Source organism: Coregonus lavaretus (genome assembly GCF_964263955.1).
Source record: "Coregonus lavaretus genome assembly, chromosome: 9".
Classification (NCBI taxonomy): domain Eukaryota; kingdom Metazoa; phylum Chordata; class Actinopteri; order Salmoniformes; family Salmonidae; genus Coregonus; species Coregonus lavaretus.
The window spans coordinates 42,372,279-42,393,400 of record NC_139996.1 but is presented as its reverse complement, the minus strand read 5'-3'; the positions used below and the strand labels follow the sequence as shown (position 1 = coordinate 42,393,400).

At 42.1% G+C, this 21,122-nt stretch overlaps 1 protein-coding gene across 1 annotated transcript in view; it reads left to right on the top strand.

The window, feature by feature from the left end:
- LOC311135357 (voltage-dependent calcium channel subunit alpha-2/delta-4-like) overlaps nt 1–21,122 on the top strand; it is a gene marked incomplete at its 5' end in the record, with an annotated part of 86,564 nt that overhangs the window by 30,286 nt on the left and 35,156 nt on the right. The window contains 14 exons of the mRNA XM_084169299.1: nt 3,377–3,527; nt 3,802–3,876; nt 6,650–6,739; nt 6,868–6,981; nt 7,211–7,423; nt 8,057–8,134; nt 8,437–8,592; nt 17,552–17,638; nt 18,203–18,274; nt 18,393–18,454; nt 18,729–18,796; nt 18,883–18,928; nt 19,192–19,289; nt 19,524–19,617. Coding sequence (XP_084025425.1) covers nt 3,377–3,527; nt 3,802–3,876; nt 6,650–6,739; nt 6,868–6,981; nt 7,211–7,423; nt 8,057–8,134; nt 8,437–8,592; nt 17,552–17,638; nt 18,203–18,274; nt 18,393–18,454; nt 18,729–18,796; nt 18,883–18,928; nt 19,192–19,289; nt 19,524–19,617 — 1,404 coding nt within the window. The remainder of the gene's footprint in view (nt 1–3,376; nt 3,528–3,801; nt 3,877–6,649; nt 6,740–6,867; nt 6,982–7,210; nt 7,424–8,056; nt 8,135–8,436; nt 8,593–17,551; nt 17,639–18,202; nt 18,275–18,392; nt 18,455–18,728; nt 18,797–18,882; nt 18,929–19,191; nt 19,290–19,523; nt 19,618–21,122) is intronic.

Sequence of the window (21,122 nt, the reverse complement as noted above, 5' to 3'; positions counted from 1 at the left end):
GCTGAAACAACAGAACAGAACGTTTAGCTTAAAATGTTGATAAACTATTAGGCTATTTCTTCACATTATAAGTGCAGCAATGCGCACAGAGCAGTAGGCTATAAGCATGAATGTTCCATCAGTGGAAAAACACCATTATCAAAAGTGACCACAAATGCGATTATGCATGTAATGCTTTTATTATAAAGGTGCATTTTTAAGGTGAAAATGATATTCCCCAAACTTGAAACTCACGTGTTGCTTATGTATGCCAGTTGGGCTCTACACCCCTTGTGAAGCGGATTAAGGTGCTTAATTTTAAGAAGTTATTTGTCCACTTTAGTTATGATACCAACGTTATCAAAACATATAGGCCTATGGGCTAGGCTACATGAGGTGTGCGACTATGATTCGGAAAAAGTCACACAAAAAAAAGGCATTGTTTCTTGCCTTACACTGGGCATCATTCAGAAGTGATAATACATAATTCACAATAGGCTAATGTTGTCAACCATTATTCTTGATTTAATCATGTCTTTACATATACTAAATAATATACAGTACCAGTCAAATGTTTGGACAAACCTACTCATTCAAGTGTTTTATTTTATTTTTACTATTTTCTACATTGTAGAATAATAGTGAAGACATCAAAAATATGAAATAACACATATGGAATCATGTAGTCACCGAAATGTGTTAAACAAATCAAAATATATTTTATATTTGAGATTCTTCAAATAGCCACCCTTTGCCTTGATGACAGCTTTGCACACTCTGCATTCTCTCAACCAGCTTCACCTGGAATTATTTTTCCAACAGTCTTGAAGGAGTTCCCACATTTGCTGAGCACTTGTTGGCTGCTTTTCCTTCACTCTGTGGTCCGACTCATCCCAAACCATCTCAATTGGGTTGAGGACGGGGGATTGTGGAGGCCAGGTCATCTGATGCAGCACTCCATCACTCTCCTTCTTGGTCAAATAGCCCTTACACAGCCTAGCGGTGTTGGATCATTTTCCTGTTAAAAAACAAATGATAGTCCCACTAAGCCCAAACCAGATGGGATGGCGTATCACTGCAGATTGCTGTGGTAGCCATGCTGGTTAAGTGTGCCTTGAATTCTAAACAAATCACAGACAGTGTCACCAGCAAAGCACCCCCACACCATAACACCTCCTCCTCCATGCTTTACGGTGGGAAATACACATGTGGAGATCATCCGTTCACCCACACCACGTCTCACAAAGACACACGGTTGGAACCAAAAATCTCAAATATTGACTCCAGACCAAAGGACACATTTCCACCGGTCTAATGTCCATTGCTCTTGTTTCTTGGCCCAACCAAGTCTCTTCTTCTTATTGGTGTCCTTTAGTAATGGTTTCTTTGCAGCAATTTGACCACGAAGGCCTGATTCACACAGTCTCCTCTGAACAGTTGATGTTGAGATGTGTCTGTTACTTGAACTGTGTGAAGCATTTATTTGGGCTACAATTTCTGAGGCAGTTAACTCCTTTGGCAGCAATTACAGCTTCGAGTCTTCTTCGGTATGATGCTACAAATGATGCTAACAGCTATTTTCAGGTCTCTCCAGAGATGTTAGATCGGGTTCAAGTCCGGGCTCTGGCTGGGCCACTCAAGGACATTCAGAGACTTGTCCCGAAGCCACTCCTGCATTGTCTTGGCTGTGTGCTAAAGGGTTGTTGTCCTGTTGGAAGGTGAACCTTCGCCCCATTATGAGTTCCTGAGCGCTCTGGAGCAAGCTTTCATCAAGGATCTCTCTGTAAGTTGCTCCGTTCATCTTTGCCTCGATCCTGACTAGTTTCCCAGTCCCTGCCACTGAAAAACGTCCCCACAGCGTGATGCTGCCACCACCATGCTTCACCATAGGGATGGTGCCAGGTTTCCTCCAGACGTGACGCTTGGCATTCAGGCCAAAGATTTGAATCTTGGTTTCATCAGACCAGAGAATCTTGTTTCTCATAGTCTGAGAGTCTTTATGTGCCTTTTGGCAAACTCCAAGCGGGATGTCATGTGCCTTTCACTGAGGAGTGGCTTCCGTCTGGCCAGTCTACCATAAAGGCCTGATTGGTGTAGTGCTGCAGAGATGGTTGTCCTTCTGGAAGGTTCTCCCATTTCCACCGAAGAACTCTAGAGCTCTGTCAGAGAGACCATCGGGTTCTTGGTCACCTCACTGACCAAGGCCCTTCTCCCCTGATTGCGCAGTTTTGCTGGGCAGACAGCTCTAGGAAGTGTCTTGGTGATTAAAAACGTCTTCCGTTTAAGAATGATGAATGCCACTGTGTTCTTGGGGACCTTCAATGCTGCAGACATTTTTTGGTACCCTTCCCCAGATCTGTGCCTCGACACAATCCTGTCTCGGAGCTCTAGGGACATTTCCTTCGACCTCATAGCTTGGTTTTTGCTCTGACATGCACTGTCAACTGTGGGACCTTATATACACAGGTGTGTGCCTTTCCAAATCATGTCCAATCAATTGCATTTACCACAGGTGGACTCCAATCAAGTTGTAGTAACATCTCAAGGATGATCAATGGAAAGAGGATGCACCTGAGCTCAATTTCGAGTGTCATAGCAAAGGGTCTGAATACATATGTAAATAAGGTATTTCTGTTTTTTATTGGTAATACATTTGCAAAAATGTCTAAAAACCTGTTTTTGCTTTGTCATAATGGGGTATTTTTTGTAGATTGCTGAGGATTATTATTATTATTTTTAATCCATTTTAGAATAAGGCTGTAACGTAACAGAATTTGGAAAAAGTCAAGGAGTCTGAATACTTTCCAAAGGCACTGTATATGGCTGCCCTCCCTATCTCTCCGTTCAGTTAGAGTGTGTCCTGGGACCTGAGCAGCCCCTGGCTTTCATATTAGCGGCATGGATAACACCCAAGACAGGCCAGGAGAGCATAATCTGATCCCCTGGAAAGACTTCAAACTGCTCCTTAAGTGGTTAACCAATGGCTCAATGGCCCCAGGTCAGTGGGGCTAACATGGGGCCATATGTTGGTATAGATATAAGTAATACCAATGAGGTCTGTGGGTGTGTGTTTGTGTGTGCAATTGCATTTGCATTTGCATCTGTCATGTTTTGAAACTAAATTGATAGAGAGGGAAACTGTGGTTGTGATGTTATACACTGCCCTATACTGTAGGCCTAGCTTTTTATTTAATTGTGAATTGTTAAGTAAGGGGCTGTGAATTATATGTGGAAAGTATTTTCATGAAGCAGTGTAAGAGAGAGATAGAACCGTTGACTGGGGTCTCGATCCTACTCCCTGTACCACAAAAGATTAGGCAACAGGTACTGTATCGGTAGTAGAACCCTCTCACACACCATAGAGTTACAGTCCTGTTTCTCTCCCCCTGTCCCCCAGGTATATTCAGGCTGCCACCTCACCAAAGGATATTATCATTGTGGTGGACATCAGTGGCAGTATGAAGGGCTTGAAGATGACCATCGCCAAACACACCATCAACACCATCCTGGACACACTGGGGGAGAACGACTTTGTCAACGTCATCGCTGTGAGTCAACCCTCCAGTAAACACCAATAGCCAAGCAATCTCAAACAGGGTCTTCTGATTTCCATGGATTGAAATGTGAAAGATTCACCCCCATCCTCAGTTGATCTTTGGTTGACTAAGACATTACCATTACACCATCACACCTTAACACATTACCCGTTGTACCACAATACTGTTGCATTGCAACACTGTTACACTGTTGCCAGGACTACAGCCTGACTTGATAAGACCTGTGCTAACTCCAACCCTGCCTTGTCATCTTTTCTCCCCACAGTACACTGACTATGTGCGCTATGTAGAGCCCTGCTTCAAAGGCACTCTGGTGCAGGCTGATTTGGACAACCGAGAGGTAAGTCCATTATCTGCTTAATGTAAGCTGTGGCCACTAAGCCACAGAGCCCTTACCTCTCAGCAGGGCTCTAGCAACTCAAAGTGTTAGATTATGACATTACGCCCCTATGGAGGTGTAAGCGTGAGTGGCCCCCTTGGCTGTCAGGCTTGCTTCTGGGCTATGTGTGGCATAGTTGCCTCCACCTCTTGGCCTAGTTCCTACTTCTTGCATCAGACCAGTGTGAAATCAGAGAGTATTCCAGGTCAGCTGTCACTCACAACAACCATCAGCCTACTGTAGATAGGGACTGGTATATATATATATATATATATATATATATATATATATATATACAGTACCAGTCAAAAGTTTGGACACACCTACTCATTCAAGGGTTCTTCTTTATTTTTACTATTTTCTACATTGTAGAATAATAGTGAAGACATCCAAACTATGAAATAACACATATGGAATCATGTAGTAACCCAAAAAGTGTTAAACATATCAAAATATATTTTATATATGAGATTCTTCAATGTAGCCACTGTTTGCCTTGATGACAGCTTTGCACACTCTTGGCAATGCTTTTCCAACAGTCTTGAAGGAGTTCCTACATATGCTAAGCACTTGTTGGCTGCTTTTCCTGCACTCTGCAGTCCAACTCATCCCAAACCATCTCAATTGGGTTGAGGTCGGGTGATTGTGGAGGCCAGGTCATCTGATGCAGCACTCCATCACTCTCCTTCTTGGTCAAATAGCCCTTAAACAGCCTGGAGGTGTGTTGGTTCATTGTCCTGTTGAAAAACAAATGATAGTCCCACTAAGTGCAAACCAGCTGGGATGGCATATCGCTGCAGAATGCTGTGGTAGCCATGCTGGTAAAGTGTGCCTTGAATTCTAAATAAATCACAGACAGTGTCACCAGCAAAGCACCCCCACACCATCACACCTCCTCCTCCTCCATGCTTCACGGTGGGAACCACACACGCGGAGATCATCCGTTCACCTATTCTGCATCTCACAAAGACACAGCGGTTGGAACCAAAAATCTCCAATTTGGACTCATCAGACCAAAGGACAGATTTCTACCGGTCTAATGTCCATTGCTCGTGTTTCTTGGCCCAAGCAAGTCTCTTCTTATTATTGGTGTCCTTTAGTAGTGGTTTCGTTGCAGCAATTCAACCATGAAGGCCTGATTCACGCAGTCTTCTCTGAACAGTTGATGTTGAGATGTGTCTGTTACTTGAACTCTGTGAAGCATTTATTTGGGCTGCAATTCTAACTCTAATTAACTTATCCTCTGCAGCAGAGGTAACTCTGGGTCTTCCTTTCCTGTGGCGGTCCTCCTGAGAGCCAGTTTCATCATAGCACTGACATTTTCCGGATTGACTGACCTTCATGTCTTAAAGTAATGATGGGCTGTCGTTTCTCTTTGCTTATTTGAGCTGTTCTTGCCATAATATGGACTTGGTCTTTTACCAAATAGGGATATCTTCTGTATACCACCCCTACCTTATCACAACACAACTGATTGGCTCAAATGCATTAAGAAGGATAGAAATTCCACAAATTAACTTTTAACAAGGCACGCCTATTAATTGAAATGCATTCCAGGTGAATACCTCATGAAGCTGGTTGAGAGAATGCCGAGAGTGTGCAAAGCTGTCATCAAGGCAAAGGGTGGCTACTTTAAAGAATCTCAAATATAAAATATATTTTGATTTGTTTAATACTTTTCTGGTTACTACATGATTCCATATGTGTTGTTCCATAGATTTCATGTCTTCACTATTATTCTACAATGTAGAAAATAGTAAAAAATTAAGAAAAACCCTGTAATGAGTAGGTGTGTCCAATAAAATGTATTGATAAATCAGTCCATACGATTTTAGCTTGCAGAATTTGTGCATAGGCAGTGCACTGTGTGAGAGGTATAACCTCCTAAAAAGTTAGATACAATCTGTCAATCAATCACTCTATGTCCATATACTGTACCATAGCAGTAATCATATAGTAAAATGAGTGAGGTGGCAGGCATGGAGGCAGGCAGGGAGGGAGGGAAGCAGGCAGTGAGGCAGGCAGACAGGCCAGTTGACTTTGCACTTGGGGCTGATAGGTTTATGAGCAGAGCCGCTAATGTTTTCCTGGGTTTTAACCACCTAGCATCTGCTCCTACATCCTACAACCATATCTTCTCAGGAACATTCTGGAAGCCTCTGGCACCATAATGGGTATAACCTCTGGAATGAGGTACAGACTATGGTTACCCTTAGGACCTAGAATAATTACTCTCTCTTGTTAAGGTTAACCATGCCTGTGAAGTTACCAGGTGTGTTAAGTAAACAAACGTACAGTAATACACATTTGAAACTCCTTATTTGCATTATAGTTTTTCCTTAATCATTCAATTAATCAAATACCATTGGAATAGTGTGTTTAATAAAATTGTCACAAAGTGCTTAATAGCCAGCAACCAGAGACAGCAAACAGGTCACATAAAAACTCCCTTGGTATTCAGTCAACTGGACTGGTTTATTTGACCTTACACTGTCTTGTCCTGTGCTGTCTTGTCCTGTCCTGTCTTGTCCTGTCCTGTGCTGCATAATTGATAATTGTCTGTACTTCACATTGTATTCTCACCATAAAAAGTGCTGACGCAATCTCTCTCTCTCTCTCTCTCTCTCTCTCTCTCTCTCTCTCTCTCTCTCTCTCTCTCTCTCTCTCTCTCTCTCTCTCTCTCTCTCTCTCTCTCTCTCTCTCTCTCTCTCTCTCTCTCTCTCACACTGTCCAGCATTTTAAGGTGCTGGTGGATGAGCTGCATGTCAAGGGAGAGGGCAAAGTTGCAAAGGCCATGAAGGAATCGTTCAAAATCCTGAACGAGGTTTGCCTCCAGCACACACACAAACACACACACAATCACATACATAACAACCCCCCCACACACACATACTTCCACACAAATGCTGTTGGCCGAGTATCAGTCCTTCCCTGTGTGGTTCTTCCTCCCAGGCAGCGACCAAGGGCCAAGGCAGCCTGTGCAACCAGGCCATCATGCTGATCACAGATGGAGCCATGGAGGACTTCAAGGACGTGTTTGAAGAGTTCAACTGGCCTGATCGCAGGGTACTGTAGGGCAAAACGACTATTTACTCTATTTGAATAACTACACACCCACTTGACCTACATAAATACTTATTTACGGTACTATTCTTCTCTATTTCCCTACTGACCCAGAAAAGCTAGGTCTATAATAGAGGACATTACTGTAACAGCCTTATCAGTGTAATATGTTCAGTATTTACTCATTGAACTTACTGAATTGAATATCAGTCTCCAATACTGTCTCTTTCAGGTGCGCCTCTTCACTTACCTAATAGGCAGAGAGATGACCTTTGCAGACAACACCAAGTGGATCGCCTGCAACAACAAGGGTTACTACACACACATCTCCACTCTGGCTGATGTACAGGAGAATGTCATGGAGTACCTTCATGTCTTGAGTCGACCAATGGTCATCAATCACAATCATGACATAATCTGGACAGAGGCCTACATGGACACTGTGGTGAGTACGGCAGCTATACTTACCCAGTGTGCTTTGCCTAATAACTGCATTCTGCCTTTCTTACAGAACTGCACTTTTTTGGGCTTCAAAGGCAAAGCATTATTGTTGCATTTGATTTAACCCCATGATTGTCACCTCATATTGTCATGTTTGAAAGTCAACTGTCTACTGTATTCTCATGTGTGCTGTCAGTTACATTAGTTCATTCATTCTGTGTATCTGTGTTGTTCATGAGTCCTCCCTATGTTTGTCTTCTGTCCTGCTACTGTGCTCATTCTCTCATCTCACCTCACCTCTATCACTGGACCTGACACTCACTCACTCACACTGACAGCTACCCAATACGAAGGAGGTAAAAAGAGACTAGCCACTGTGGGAAATACAGCTTGTCTACTAGTGAAGCTCTTTTAGTGCATTCCACTTCTGTTTAGGCTTTTTTGGTAATAGTGAATGTATTCTCCCAAGCTTAAGATCATCAACTGCAGTTGTATGGCACCCTCTAGTGCAGCAAGTTTTTATTGCAGGTATTAGTAGTCAACAAGTAGTAGTAGTACCAGAACCAACAGCTTTTTGATTTGGTTTAGGATTTAAAAAATGCATAAATATGTGTTAACTCTGCCATTTCTCCTTTAGCTCTTTGCCACAAAGTCTCAAAGTTTACTTCTCATGACCTCCGTGGCAATGCCTGTCTTCAGCAAGAAGAAAGAGACGGTCAGTGGACTGAAAACCTTTGTTAGAATTAAATATATATTAAACATAGGCATGGTGGTAATCAAAGTAACAACAGTAGAAGTTGCAATTGTAGTCTCATGCCCCAGACACTTCTTCCCTTATAGCCTGGGGGACGAGGTCAAAACTGTAGTAAAGTAGAGCTATAAAAGGTATGTGTTATATGTTTGAACCAGGTTAAGCAGCTCACTTTGTGTACTGTACAGCAGTGTTGCAGTGACATGTTACAGTAGTTGTTGCCATTACAAGTCTTATAAACCCTTCTCTCCCCCTTTATCCTCCAGCTGTCCCATGGGATCCTGCTGGGTGTGGTAGGTTCTGACATCCCCCTGCTGGAGGTCATGAAGCTGGCTCCCAGATATAGGCTGGGTCCCCATGGTTATGCCTTCCTCATCACCAACAACGGTTACATCCTGGCACACCCTGACCTACGACCTCTTGTGAGTCCAGCTGCTGTAGAGCTTGTGCTGGTTTCTGACTGTAGTCACTACTATAGAATTACAGTCACTACTAATACTACTACAGTCCCTATATCTACTACTCTAGACATGACTGCAGTCACCAGTGCTGCTACCGCAGTAAGAACTACTACAACTCTGACCTGGGCTCAAATCAAATCTTTCAAATACTTGTTGTTTGTGTTTCAGGCTTCCTAGAGTGCCAGTTGGTCTATTACGTTCAACCAACACACAATAATTATCACACACTTCTACGCTGTTGCTTTATTTCCATTTTTAATATAGATCATATCGATTTGATGTTGTCGATTTTTTTTTATATAAATGATTTGAATGAAAGTGGGAAAAGACAAATCACAATGGTAAATGAAAGACTGAGCAGTATAAAATGAGAGAATCAACTCCACAACATCCTGAAACATACAGTGGCCAATAGCATTCACATGAACACACACTTCAAACATGTAACCTTATTAAAAGCACATATAGTAGGGCCTGCCTTGTTGATAGTGTTGTTAAAAAGGCAGAGCAGTGCTTTATTATGGACAGACTTCTCCCCATCTTAGCTACTGTTGTATCAACATGTTTTGACCATGACAGTTTACAATCCAGGGTTACTCCAAGCAGTTTAGTCACCTCAACATGCTCAATTACCACATTATTTATTACAATATTTAGTTGAGGTTGATGGTTTAGTGAATGATTTGTCCCAAATACAATGCTTTTAGTTTTTGAAATATTTAGGACTAACTTATTCCTTGGTACCCATTCTGAAATAAGTGTTGCAGTGATTTCACTCGCTGTAGTAGCTGACGTGTATAGTGTTGAGTCATCCGCATACTTATCCACAGTAGCTTTGCTCAAAGTTCAAACACTGAAAAAAGTAAGGGGCCTAGACAGCTGCCCTGGGGAATTCCTGATTCTACCTGAATTATGTTGGAGAGGCTTCCATTAAAGAACACCCTCTGTATTCTGTTAGACAGGTAACTCTTTATCCACAACATAGCAGGGGGTGTAAAGCCATGACACATACATTTTTCCATTAGCAGACCATGTGAGATAATGTAAAAAGCTGCACTTAAGTCTAACAAAACAGCTCCCACAATATTTTTATCATCAATTCTCTCAGCCAATCATCAGTCATTTGTGTAAGTGCTTGTTGAATGTCCTTCCCAATAAGTGTGCTGAAAGTCTGTTGTCAATTTGTTTACAGTAAAATAGCATTGGATCTGGTCAAACACAATTTTTTCCAAAAGTTTACTAAGGGTTGGTAACAGGTTGATTGGTCGACTATTTGAGCCAGTAAAGGGAGCTTTACTATTCTTGGGTAGCGGAATTACTTTTGCTTCCCTCCAGGCCTGAGGGGACACACTTTCTAGTAAGCTTAGATTGAAGATATGGCAAATAGGAATGGCCATATCAACCACCATTATCCTCAGTATTTTTCCATCCAAGTTGTCAGACCCCGGTGGCTTGTCATTGTTGATAGACAACAATCATTTTTTCACTTCTTCCACACTCACTTTACAGAATTCAAAATTAAACTGCTTGTCTTTCATAATTTGATCAGTTATACTTGGATGTGTAGTGTCAGCGTTTGTTGCTTTCATGTCATGCCTAAGTTTGCTAATCTTGCCAATGGAAAAATAATTAATGTAATTGGCAATATCAGTTGGTTTTGTGATGAATAAACCATTTGATTCAATGAATGGTGGAGCTGAGTTTGCCTTTTTGGCCAAAATTTCATTTAAGGTGCTCCAAAGCTTTTTACTATCATTCTTTATTTCATTTATCTTTGTTTCATAGTGTAGGTTCTTCTTCTTTTTATTCTGTTTATTTGCAGTACGTTTGGTAATCGGTTATGCAGCCAGACTTACTTGCCATTCCTTTTGCCTCATCCCTATCAACCATACAATGTTTCAATTCCTCATCAATCCACAAGGATTTAACAGTTTACAGTCATTTTCTTAATGGGTGCATGCTTATTAGTAACTGGAATAAGCAATTTCATAAATGTGTCAAGTGCAGCGTCTGGTTGCTTCTCATTACACACCACAGACCAACATATATTCTTTACATCAACAACATAGGAATCACTACAAAACTTATTGTATGACCTCTTATACACTATATTAGGCCCAGCCTTTGGAACTTTAGTTTTCCTAGATATGGCTAATATATCGTGATCACTAAATCCAATGGATTTGGATACCGCTTTAAAGCAAATTTCTGCAGCATTAGTAAAGATGTTGATTATTTAATTCCTGTACTATTTGTAACTACCCTGGTAGGTTGACAGATAACCTGAACCAGGTTGCAGGCACTAGTTACAGTTTGAAGCTTTCTCTTGAGTGGGCAGCCTGATGAAAGCCAGTCAATATTTAAATCACCCAGAAAATATACCTCTCTGTTGATATCAAATACATGATCAAGCATTTCACACTTTATCGAGATACTGGCTGTTAGCACTTGGTAGTCTATAGCAGCTTCCCACCAGAATGGTCTTTAGGTGAGGCAGATGAACCTGTAGCCATATTACTTCAACAGTATTGGACATGATATCCTCGCTAAGCTTTACAGAAATGTGGTTCTGAATATAAATGGCAACACCTCCACCTTTGGCATTTCTGTATTTTCTGTAGATGTTATAACCATGTATTGCTACCACTGTATCATCAAAGATATTATCTAAGTGAGTTTCAGAGATTGTCAGAATATGAATGTAATCTGTTACTAGCAAATTATTGATTTCATGAATCTTGTTTCTTAAGCTACTTATGTTAACGTGGGTGATTTTTAGCACTTTTCTGGGATGCTTGATTGTTTTCATTGCTTTACTGGGTAGATTAGCAGTGGTTAAGAGCATCGGGCCAGTAACCAAAAGATTGCTGGTTCAAATCCCCAAGCTGACTAGGCGAAAAATCTATTGATGTGCCCTTGAGCAGGGCACTTAACCCTATTTGCTCTGGATAAGAGTGTCTTCTAAATGGCTAAAATGTTAATTCTAGGCTCATAGAGCAGACCTGCAGTGGCTCTGTTAAATGCACCTTGTCTCAGGTTGAGCTGGACTCGGTAATTACCCAACAAGATCTCATAGTTTCCCATTGAAATTTGACGTATTATGGATGAACGTCTATTTTTGACACATTCATTCCATGTGGTTACAGGGTTAATTCCGCATGTTTAGAGGGTTAAAACAGAAACAACTCAAAGGGTTAAGTTTAGGTATTAAGTATGAGTGGTTAAGGTTATAGATTAGCCCCAAAGCAAGTCGCAAACACGCCTGGGAGGCATGATGCTCTGGTAGTGGATGCTGTTGCAAATAAACACATATCTTTCTATCGCCATGAGCTCCAGAGTCATCTGAGAGCTCAAAAACACAATAGCCATAAAAACAAAATTATGCCCACAAATTACAGTACGTTGGAGCAGAAGAAAGTACAACACAGGGAATGCTGTAATAATGCTGTAATAACGCCAACAGATTAAGGTGTAGGACGGCTGCCAGAAGCGCTCTTTAAGTCTCATCAATCCAATGAGTAGGTAGCTGTTCATCGCCAGAGTGAGGAGAAATAGAATGAAAAGAATCAGAAAGAAAAATATTTTCCCTGCAACGATGTGCCAGAAAAAAACAGGCAGAGAGATCAAGCTCGTCTAGAACAGTTGTCATGTTGAGATGGTGTGAGATATAGAAAGAGCATGCGGTACTGTTGAGCTTTGTTGAAGCCATGATGTAGGACTGACTGATCAGTTGCAGTAGCAGTAGTACAGTAGTCCTTAGATCTTGGAGGGAAAGTGCAAAGTGTCTGCAGTCCTCAGACTCATCAGATGTGTCTTCTACAACTTACTCCATGTATGCAGCCCTTTGGTGGGAGGTCATTCAACAGTGATTGATTAACTAAAACCCATTCAACCACAATACTTATCAATCCTTGTCTGCTCAGAGGAAATGCAGGTTCAGCTTAGCCTGGTCCCAGATCGGGTTGTGCTCTTCCCAGCTCCATCAATCATCATTGTCAGTGAACCTGCTCAAACAGTCCAAACAGTTTAACCTCACAACAATCTCAGGGCTCTATTTTCAGCTGGTGTTAAGCCAGCACAATTGTCAAACGCACGCTCCTTGGCAATTTCGACCGCCGCTCTGCTATTTTCTATCACTTGCGCCAGGATTGGTCATTTACCTGTTTTATTGGCGCTCGCTTGTGCTGAGGTGGGAGGAGTGGCAATATCTGAGGTGTGTCCTTAAAAACGTGCGCCAAAGTGCCAATGTCAGGCAGTGCTGGTGGAGATATTCAAGACCAACCAATAGCTGGTCTTAGCGGTTACGTGATTGGTTATGGCATGGATTTTGACAGAGAAAGCACAGCCTATCCAGCCATGATGCACACTGCCCATATGCGCATGGAACAAGATATATGTGCTTTTTGTACCCATAAAGCTTGTATTTAGAAACATAAAAAACTAATGTTTTTCCCCAATTCGTTTCACTTTATTAAAAACCAAGCATAGCCTCCCCTCCTCTCAATGAAATTCGTTTTTTTGTCCTGCCCATTGCATTCACCAAATAGTCAAGTTTATCGATAAAGGGTTGCTTTGAAATCAATCTTAATCACCAAAGCTGTATTAGAAGTTTGGGAGCATCACAAATGTGAGCTGACATCCCCTTTTTATCTGTATTACATTATTTAAGCCAGCTCCTGTAATTATTTTGGATGTGTGTAAAACGACTCATGTAGGCTACATGTCCATATGCTCATCATGGAACGAGAGATGAGCTGATTCAGGTGACCCTATTTAGAAACATTAAAGTTATTTTCCTGTAACAATTGCTTGTTTCCCGTTTCATGTGATCAAAAAACAAGCCTTCAGTAGGCTACCCTTACCCTACTATAATGAAATCTGTTTCCACTGCAATGCGTTGGGTGTATTTCTTATCCTGGCCATGCATTAGCCAAGGAGCCTATCCATAAAAGGTTTCTAAAGTAGGCTTTTGCCATCATGCTTTTGCATTATTCACAATTCACATAGGCCAACTCTTTTTGGCTTGTATCCATCCCCATTTCCAAAGAGCGCCTCGTCAGGTTACAAAGACATATTTAAATTCAGTCATATAACGCCATATCAACCGTAGGCCTAGGCTATATCTTGCTTATTGAGAACGTGCCTCACACATACAATACAATTTATGGAAGCCTAGTATTTTTTATTTGAGGAGAAGTGCAATGCTTAAAGACATGCATGCCTATACTCATTGAAGCCAATTTCAACAATGTTGACTGTCAACACTCCAAACATATTGAGCAAACACTGGATGTTTCTTTTATATATCCAGTATATTTATTGTTATTACTCATTACTGTAGCCTATGCTATTTAATAAACGAGTATAATTCCACAATGGACTAGGATGAGAATATGCCCTGCCCCCAGCCAAATTGGAGTTGATGACAACTAAAAAACCGTCAATAACCTACAGAACTTGAGACAACAGCATGCAGAATTAAGCCATGAAACGCATTGATTGGTCAGTGAGTGGCCAAGCCCTCATCACACCTCCAATTAATTTTTCATCAAAACCCTGCCCTTTCATGCCACCGCCAGGTATTGCGCTCATAATTCCCACTGTGAAAAGAGCAAAAACATTTCTGACACCCCCAGACCTATAGTGCTACCGCCTGTGCTAAGATTTACCTTTGCGTTAGGTTTGTTAAAATAGAGCCCTCAGTGTTCAAGTTGCAGATTTTGTAAAGGGTCACTGATTGGTTGTTGAACAGAGCATTAATAATTCCATTACTTGGTTAAAAAGTGTCTTGTGACACCTCATGCTCAACATGCATGAATGCAGATCTATAACACACATTTCTATGTGAATTTGGTCAGGTCGCCCATAAAGTTAAATATTGGAGCTTTAACACTATTTTGGGGTTTATATGGTCCCACCCCGATTTTGTGTTAAAATTACTTGGGTCATGGTGTTGATATTTTTGGAGTTAAAATGACGCTAAATGGAGTAAATATGCAACTCTCACAGTGGCTTAAATTTAACTCCAATTGCCATTTTACTAGTTTAAGTGTCGTTTTTAATCAACTCCCTTTCCATGTCACTATTTTCTGTGTTGTTTTGAATTAACAATCAACTACAGAGTACATTTCTTTACTTCATTTGAGTTATAAGGGTGTAAAGCCTTACTTCAATATTTCTTAATGTGTCACATTATGGTGGTTTGCAATGTGATATCCAATCTCTGTTGGAAGCCAACTTGCAGGAGATATCCAGCACGTTCACATCACTCACAACTTGCATTTAGAATGGCTGTCAGAGAGCAGGGGGAAAAAATACAATTAGGTATTTTTGGTATTTTAGTAGGATCCTCATTAGCTGTTGCAAAAGCAGCAGCTACTCTTCCTGGGGTCCACACAAAACATGAAACATGACATAATACAGAACATGAATAGACAAGAACAGCTCAAGGACAGAACTACATACATGTTTTTAAAAGGCACACGTAGCCTACATATCAATACATACACACAAACTATCTAGGTCAAATAGGGGAGAGGCGTTGTGCCGTGAGGTGTTGCTTTATCTGTTTTTTGAAAGCAGGTTTGCTGTTTATTTGAGCAATATGAGATGGAACGGAGTTCCATGCAATAATGGCTCTATATAATACTCTACGCTTTCTTGAATTTGTTCTGGATTTGGGGACTGTGAAAAGACCCCTGGTGGCATGTCTGGTTGGGTAAGTGTGTGTGTCAGAGCTGTGTGTAAGTTGACTATGCAAACAATTTGGGATTTTCAACACAATGTTTCTTATAAAAAGAAGAAGTGATGCAGTCAGTCTCTCCTCAACTCTTAGCCAAGAGAGACTTGCATAGTATTTATATCAGCCCTCTGATTACAATGAAGAGCAAGACGTGCCGCTCTGTTTTGGGCCAGCTGCAGCTTAACTAGGTCATTCCTTGCAGCACTGGACCACATGACTGGACAATAATCAAGATTAGACAAAACTAGAGCCTGCAGAACTTGCTTTTTGGAGTGTGGTGTCAAAAAAGCAGAGCATCTCTTTATTACGGACAGACCTCTCCCCATCTTTACAACCATTGAATCTATATATTTAGTCTCCTCAACTTGTTCAACAGCCAAACCATTCATTACCAGATTCAGCTGAGGTCTAGAACTTAGGGAATGATTTGTACCAAATACAATGCTTTTAGTTTTAGTGATGTTCAGGACCAGTTTATTACTGGCCACCCATTCCAAAACAGACTGCAACTCTTTGTTAAGGGTTTCAGTGACTTCCTTAGCTGTGGTTGCTGATGCGTATATGGTTGAATCATCAGCATACATGGACACACATGCTTTGTTTAATGCCAGTGGCAGGTCATTGGTAAAAATAGAAAATAATAGAGGGCCTAGAGAGCTGCCCTGTGGTACACCACACTTTACATGTTTGACATTAGAGAAGATTCCATTAAAGAAAACCCTTTCAGTTCTATTAGATTGATAGCTCTGAATCCACGATATGGCAGAGGTTGAAAAGCCATAACACATACGTTTTTTCAACAACAGGTTATGGTCAGTAATATCAAAGGCTGCACTGAAATCTAACAGTACAGCTCCCACAATCTTCTTATTATCAATTTCTTTCAACCAATCATCAGTCATTTGTGTCAGTGCAGTACATGTTGAGTGCCCTTCCCTATAAGCATGCTGAAAGTCTGTTGTTAATTTGTTTACAGAGAAATAGCATTGTATTTGGTCAAACACCATTTTTTCCAACAGTTTGCTAAGAGCTGGCAGCAAGCTTATAGGTCTGCTGTTAGAACCAGTAAAGGCTGCTTTACCATTCTTGGGTATCGGAATTACTTTGGTTTCCCTCAAGGCCTGACCACAAAGACTTTCCTGTAAACTCAGATTAAAGATATGACAGATAGGAGTGGCTATAGAGTCAGCTACCATCCTCAGTAGCTTTCCATCTAAGTTGGCAGTGCCAGGAGGTTTGTTATTATTGATCAATACCATACATGAAGACTACCTGCACCATGTAAACTGAACAACTATCTCTCTAATGGTTGCTATAAATCCAACCATTTACAGATTGGAATTGTTTAGAAAATGTATGTTTCTTATCTTTGTGTAGCATAAGATCAAAAGCACTCAATGTATATGCGAAAACACAGATTTTGAAACAAACAATTGAAAAAATCTACCTGCAACAGAGCATGCTGAGAAATATGACAATGAGGCCCCTCCCACATCTGTGGATAACTCCGTAGATGTCTCCGGTTACTCTTAGTGGAGTTAAAAGTACTGTGTCCCAATGAACTCCAGTTATCAACACTAACCCCAGGGAATGTATCACTCTGTTGAGGGTTAAAATAACTCCTAGTAGAGTCAATTTAACCCTAATTATTGTAACAACTATCCTTGAGTTAGGGCTCTATTCAGCTTTACAGATTCCACGATAGAAATGTAAAGGTCATTTCCGATTGAGCTGACATTTGGAGCGTTTACTGTCAATGTAGTCTCCACTAAAGAACATTGCCTTTAAATTTCAATCACGCTGTAAAGCTGAACTTCCGCGATGCGGATTGAATAGAGCCCTTCCTGTGTAGCAAATTGTTTTGCAACAGATAATGAAAACAAGCCTTTCTTATTTGACAACTTCAGCTAGTCCCTCCCAGGCAACAATAAGTTGTGATTCTGGGTGGCAAGGTTAAGTGGTCAATAATACACCTACTTGTTCCATTTGGAGCCAGTGGTTGTCATTCAGGATACCATGTCATGGAGATGTCCATCAAACACATTTGGCCTAAGTGATCCTCCCATCTTACAGAGCACACACACATATAGACAGATGAGGTTCTATCTGAAAGTTGTATCTGTCCTCTTCTTCATCTTTTCACCCATATTGTCTTTCTTCTCCTCTCCTGTCCCACAGTATAAAGACGGTAAGAAGCTGAAGCCCAAGCCCAACTACAACAGTGTGGACCTGGCTGAGGTGGAGTGGGAGGACATAGATGAGACAGTGAGTATTAACAGTATTAATAATACATAGATCTTCTATAGCGCTTTTCTAAAAACCAAAGAAGCTTTACAATAAACGGAAACAACACATGAGTGAGGCTGGGTATAAAACAGGAAGGAAACACTGAATACACATATACAGGGGTGGATTTGGAGGCTGGTTTCAAAATGACGTTAAGGGGCCCCCCAAAATTGCACTTTTCCCACGAACATTACCTGCAATGATTATTGAAAATATTTATTTTATTATGATTTTAATTTCAGGATATTTTTAAATACAGCCCATATAAAGTTGTTTTGAACACATTTGCGTTAAAAATCAGTCAGTGGGGCCGTTTCATTTGAAACCTTTGAAACATAGAAAAGTCAGCTCCTGCACATGCAGTATACTGTACATACCATATCACATTATTCACTGACAACACAATGAATATATTTAATACAGTAGAACACCTGTACCTATTCTAGGTATGAATGAATTGTTCTGGGCTTTAACTGTGCTGGTAAGGTAACTGAATAAAAGTTCAACAGAAATTGTGTGCGTTACTGTGTGTGTTCTTTCCAGCTAAGGACAGCCATGGTGAAAGGGGAGATGGGCACTCTGTCTTTAAACGTGAGAGCATCAGTGGACAAAGCGGTAATTGAGACCTTGTGTGTGGGGAGATTAAATGTGGCTCAGTGGTTTATGTAAAATTATTGAATATTGATTGTAACAACTGCCTCATAACACATTTCAAATGTTTTATTTACAACAGAAAAGGCCTTTGTTCTTAACAAATGACTATTTCTACACAACCATCAACGAGACCCCATTCAGGTAAGTGTGATACTAGGTTAGTGAGTGTGGTATGTAGTCATAGGCCTATTGGATTGAATAAAGTCATTGAACATAATAATATAATAATAATTTGCCATTTAGCAGACGCTTTTATCCAAAGCGACTTACAGTCGTGCGTGCATACATTTTTGTGTATGGGTGGTCCCGGGGATCAAACCCACTACCTTGGCGTTACAAGCGCCGTGCTCTACCAGCTGAGCTAGAGAGGACCACATCTCACTCCACATTGTACTGTATGTATTTCCCTCTGCAGTTTTGGTATGGTGCTGACTAGGGGTCACGGACAGCTGATGTTCATGGGGACAGTCTCTGTGGAAGAGGGTAAGTGCCATTGGCCACTCTCTCTGCCACTCATCTACTGCAGAACAATCTGATTTATTTACTGGTCTCATCCAATCTCCCCTCAGGCCTGCATGACCTGACGTCCCCTGATCTATCCATAGCCGCTGAGTGGTAAGCATGGATAAATAAATGAAAATTGGACAGTAATATTATAGACTATAGATTGTTGAAGTGTTATGCTTAAATGATTAGACTGTAAAAATCTAAATTAATGGGTATTGAACTGTAATACTCTAAATGATAGAGTATTGGACTGTAATACTCTAAATGATAGATTATTGGACTGTAATACTTTATTGGTCTTAAATGGCCCTTGGACTTCATGGAGTGAAAACCCCTTTCCATTCAGGACGTACTGTATCCTTTCTGTTCAGGACGTACTGTGAGACAGACATTGACCCTCACCACCGCAAATATTCTCAGCTCCAGGCTGTCATTCGCTACCTGCAGGGGAAGGAGCCTGACCTGGAGTGTGAGTAATGTCTCTACAGCCTGTTCCATCCTCCAAAGATAACCATTTATAAAACCATAACACCAATGCTAATTTTACCCTAACCCTAATCCTAACCATTTTTTGTGGATCCCCAGGAAGACTAGCGGTTGCGAGGGCATCGGCTAATGGGGATAATAAGGATTATTATTAAGACAAATAAACAAGTATAATATCAGGCAGATTTGGTGTTGACTGAGTGTCTGTGACTTCCAGGTGACGAGGTGCTGGTGCAGCAGACCCTGTTTGATGCTGTGGTGACAGCCCCCTTAGAAGCCTACTGGCAGGCGATAATGCTCAATGCATCTGGGTGAGACTACAAGATTATTTTTTTAGCTAATTTCATTTTATGTTAGCTAGTGTTTGTGTGTGTGTTGTGTGTTTGCTTGTGTGCATGCGTGTGTAAATATGTGTGCGCATGTGTGATGAGGTGATTTTGAAGGAGTCAGGCGCAGGAGGGTAAATCACAGGATAACAGGATTTATTCTGAACCACAGAGTTACTCAGTAATGCGTAAAAACACTCTAGTGTGCAAAACAGGCGCACTGGAAAATACAAGGCACACGGGGAATATTCCCAGCGATACAAAATACACCGAGCTCCACCGAGCTTCTCTCTCCTCCACAATAAACAATCACACACAAAGACAAGGGGGCAGAGGGAACACTTATACAGGTACTGATAAGGGCATATGAACCAGGTGTGTGTAATAAACAAGACAAATGAAATGATGAGATGAGGAGCAGCAGTGGCTAGAAGGCCGGTGACGACGAACGCAGAAGCCTGCCCGAACAAAGAGAGGAGGCAGCCTCGGAGGAAGCCCCCCCCCCCCCTTACACTGGGGAACTACCGTGTAATCAGGAAAGTGGATGTGTAGGGTACAGTGCGCAGCAGAGGGCTCTGAACGAGTGTGGGTGTTCGATACCTGGGGTGACGCGAGAGTGCCCTGCCTGCCGCCTCCAGACCCAAAAGAACGTAGACGACAGCGTGCAGCAGAATGTCCTCCCATGCCACAAGAGTGACACTGGCGCTGTCGTCCTCCGCTCTCCCGGATCGCCGCTCCACCCAGCTCCATCATCTCGTGATCTGGTTTGGGGGGGGGGGGGGGGGTAGAACGGGCAGGCCCCTTCCAGGACGTCCTCTAGAAGCCAGCAGGTTGTCCAACCGGATGGTCATGTCCACCAGTTGATCGAACGACAACGTGGTGTCCCGGCAGGCTAGCTCCCTTCGGACATCCTCTCGTAGATGGCACTGGAAGTGGTCGATGAGGGCCCGCTCGTTTCACCCGGACCCAGCCGCTAGAGTACGAAACTCCAGGGCGAAGTCCTGCGCGGTCCTCGTCCCCTGTCTCAGGTGGACCAGCCGCTCGCCCGCCTCTCTACCTTCGGGCGGGTGATTGAAGACGGCCCGAAAGAGGCGAGCAAACTCCCCGAAGTTGTCCAATGCGGCTCCTCCTTCACTCCAGACCGCGTTGGCCCACTCCAGGGCTTTCCCCGAGAGGCAGGAGATGAGGGCAGACACCTTCTCGAGAAGTATAAATCCATTTGTAGGAGGAATCCCTGGCAGAGGGCAGCTTTCCCGTCAAAATCCCGTGGTCGAGATATATGAATCCCTCTGGGTGCTGGGGTGTGGGTGGCTGGATCCGGTCGCTCAGCTGGTCCCGAAAGATCGGGTCCTCTCCTCTCCAGGCGATCCATCGCTTCTCCCAAGCTGGTTAGCATAGTCGAATGCTCCCGGACCCGTGCCACGACTCCAGGCAGGTGCTCCTCTCCTGCTGACTCCATGTTCGGGTCTGTGATTCTGTGATGAGGTGAT